The sequence below is a fragment of the Manacus vitellinus genome, unplaced genomic scaffold (genome assembly GCF_001715985.3).
Source record: "Manacus vitellinus isolate BGI_N305 unplaced genomic scaffold, ASM171598v3 scaffold_61_pilon, whole genome shotgun sequence".
Taxonomy (NCBI): domain Eukaryota; kingdom Metazoa; phylum Chordata; class Aves; order Passeriformes; family Pipridae; genus Manacus; species Manacus vitellinus.
In genome coordinates, this window is record NW_021940696.1 from 2921862 (window position 1) to 2923945 (window position 2084).

The 2084-nt window shown below is 56.5% G+C and overlaps 1 protein-coding gene across 1 annotated transcript in view; it reads left to right on the plus strand.

The window, feature by feature from the left end:
- Positions 1 to 2084, plus strand: part of LOC103765062 (cytochrome P450 26B1) — a 6719-nt gene that overhangs the window by 4109 nt on the left and 526 nt on the right. The window contains exon 4 of the mRNA XM_029963726.1: positions 1604 to 2080. Within this exon, the coding sequence (XP_029819586.1) occupies positions 1604 to 2080 (477 nt within the window). The remainder of the gene's footprint in view (positions 1 to 1603; positions 2081 to 2084) is intronic.

Here is a 2084-nt window from a genome sequence, read left to right on the forward strand (position 1 = left end):
AGGATGTTCTGTGATCTGTGAAATCCTGGCTGGGCTGAGCTGGGTGGAAGGAGACGCCTCCACTCGTGTTCATGGTCCTTTTATTTGTAGAAGGGGAGTGAGGTACTGACCAGCAAAACAGGTTGGAAAATCAGCTTAACCAGGATGGTGGAGACATTCCTGGCCAGGACAAGGCAGGATTGGGACTGTCCTCCTCTTACATGTGCTCTTTGAGCTGTGCAGGACACGTTTGGCTGATCCTCTGGGGCACAGGGTGGGACTCTTGGGGCTGGGCCTGTGCAGGGCTGAGGGTTGGACTGGCTGATCCTTGTGGGTCCCTTCCAGCTCAGCACATTCTGGGATTCCTGGATCCCTCTGGAGTGCAGCTGCACCGTGAACTCCCCAAACCAGCCTTTCACTTGCTGGAAATCTTACTTGAGCCCGGCTCAGATGAGACCTCAGAGAGGATAAATTAGGCCCTGCTAGTGATGGGAGATGGATTTACCCTGGATTCCTCAGGAATCTGGCTCATGGCAGGGAAGGAGGGGACGGGTGTGAGGCTTCAAAGCTCGGCCCATGACAGTGTTTGACGCCAAAATCCCAGCTGGGGTGTGACAAGGGAAAGGTTTACTGCAAAGGGCATCTCCAGGCTGCTGGATGACAGGGGGATTACTCACCACCATGGCTGGAATTTCCTACCAGCAAAACAAAACCTTCAGGCCGGGCTCATCGCTGTAAATCCTCCTAAGGCGGCGATTTGAGTCAGAAACCCTTCAAAGTGCTCAGGGGATGATAAATCTGCCCTGGCTCTCATCGCCCAGGCCCTGACATGAGTGTTGGGTGTGTGGGGCTGACAGGCAGCGGGGTGTGGGATGCTCTGGGGTGCTCTGGGAGGGCTGGTTGGCGCGTGGGGCACGGGGTGGATGTGGGAGAAGCTGCTTCCCTCCGCTCGGGGGTTCCTGGTAGGAGACTCCTGCCAGTGACCACAAAGCAATAAATAGCAGTAGATCATCCCGTGGGTCCCTGGGATAGAGGGAGGAGTAAATCCAGGATTCCCATCGCGTCTCCAAGCCCTTTGTGCTGCACTCTCTGGTTTTCCTTTAAATCTGCGCCACGTTGGAATAACAAACCCAAAGGAATGGGAATAAGCAGGGAAAACTGTGAGGGTGGTGAGGCCCTGGAACAGGTTCCCAATGTCCAGCCTCAACCTCCCCTGGCACAACTGAAGCTTTCAGCCCTGACCAGCTTCACCCCTTGCCCCCATCCCCTTCCACGGTTCCTCCTTTGCAGGGCACGTGAGCCCTCAGCAGGTTGTTCCCTGCAGCAAGGTCAGGGTGTAAATTGTCCATCATGTGCTGTCAGGAGCCATTCCCAGGGCTTTTTCTCCATTCTATCTGGTCCTCAGCATCCTCTGAGGCTTTGTGGGAAGCTTCCCATGGTGGTTGTCCAAGCCCAAGGAGTGATCATGCAGTTAGATGTGACCAAGCTGTGGCTGCCCCTGGATCCCTGGAAGTGTCCAAGGCCGGGTTGGAGCAACCTGGGCTAGTGGAAGGTGTCCCTGCCCATGGCAGGGGGTGGAATTGGATGATCTTTAAGGTCCCTTCCAACCCAAACTATTCCATGACTCTACGATCGATTGTACGAAAACAAAGTGCCTTTATCTTGTCCTTCTGCTCCCTCTCTGCCGACGGTAGAGTTTGACCCACTCTGCTTTTCCCTCCCCCCCTTTCCCGCCTCTCCACAGGGTTTCCAGATCCCCAAAGGCTGGAGTGTGATGTACAGCATCCGGGACACCCACGACACCGCCCCGGTCTTCAAGGACGTGGACGTGTTCGACCCCGAGCGCTTCGAGCAGGGCCGGAGCGAAGACAAGGACGGCAGGTTCCACTACCTCCCCTTCGGAGGAGGAGTACGGACCTGTCTGGGGAAGCACCTGGCCAAGCTTTTCCTCAAGGCCCTGGCCATCGAGCTGGCCAGCACCAGCCGCTTCGAGCTCGCCACCAGGACTTTCCCCAAAATCACCCTGGTGCCCGTGGTCCACCCGGTTGACGGACTCAAGGTCAAGTTCTTCGGACTGGATTCCAACCAGAACGAGATCCTGGCGG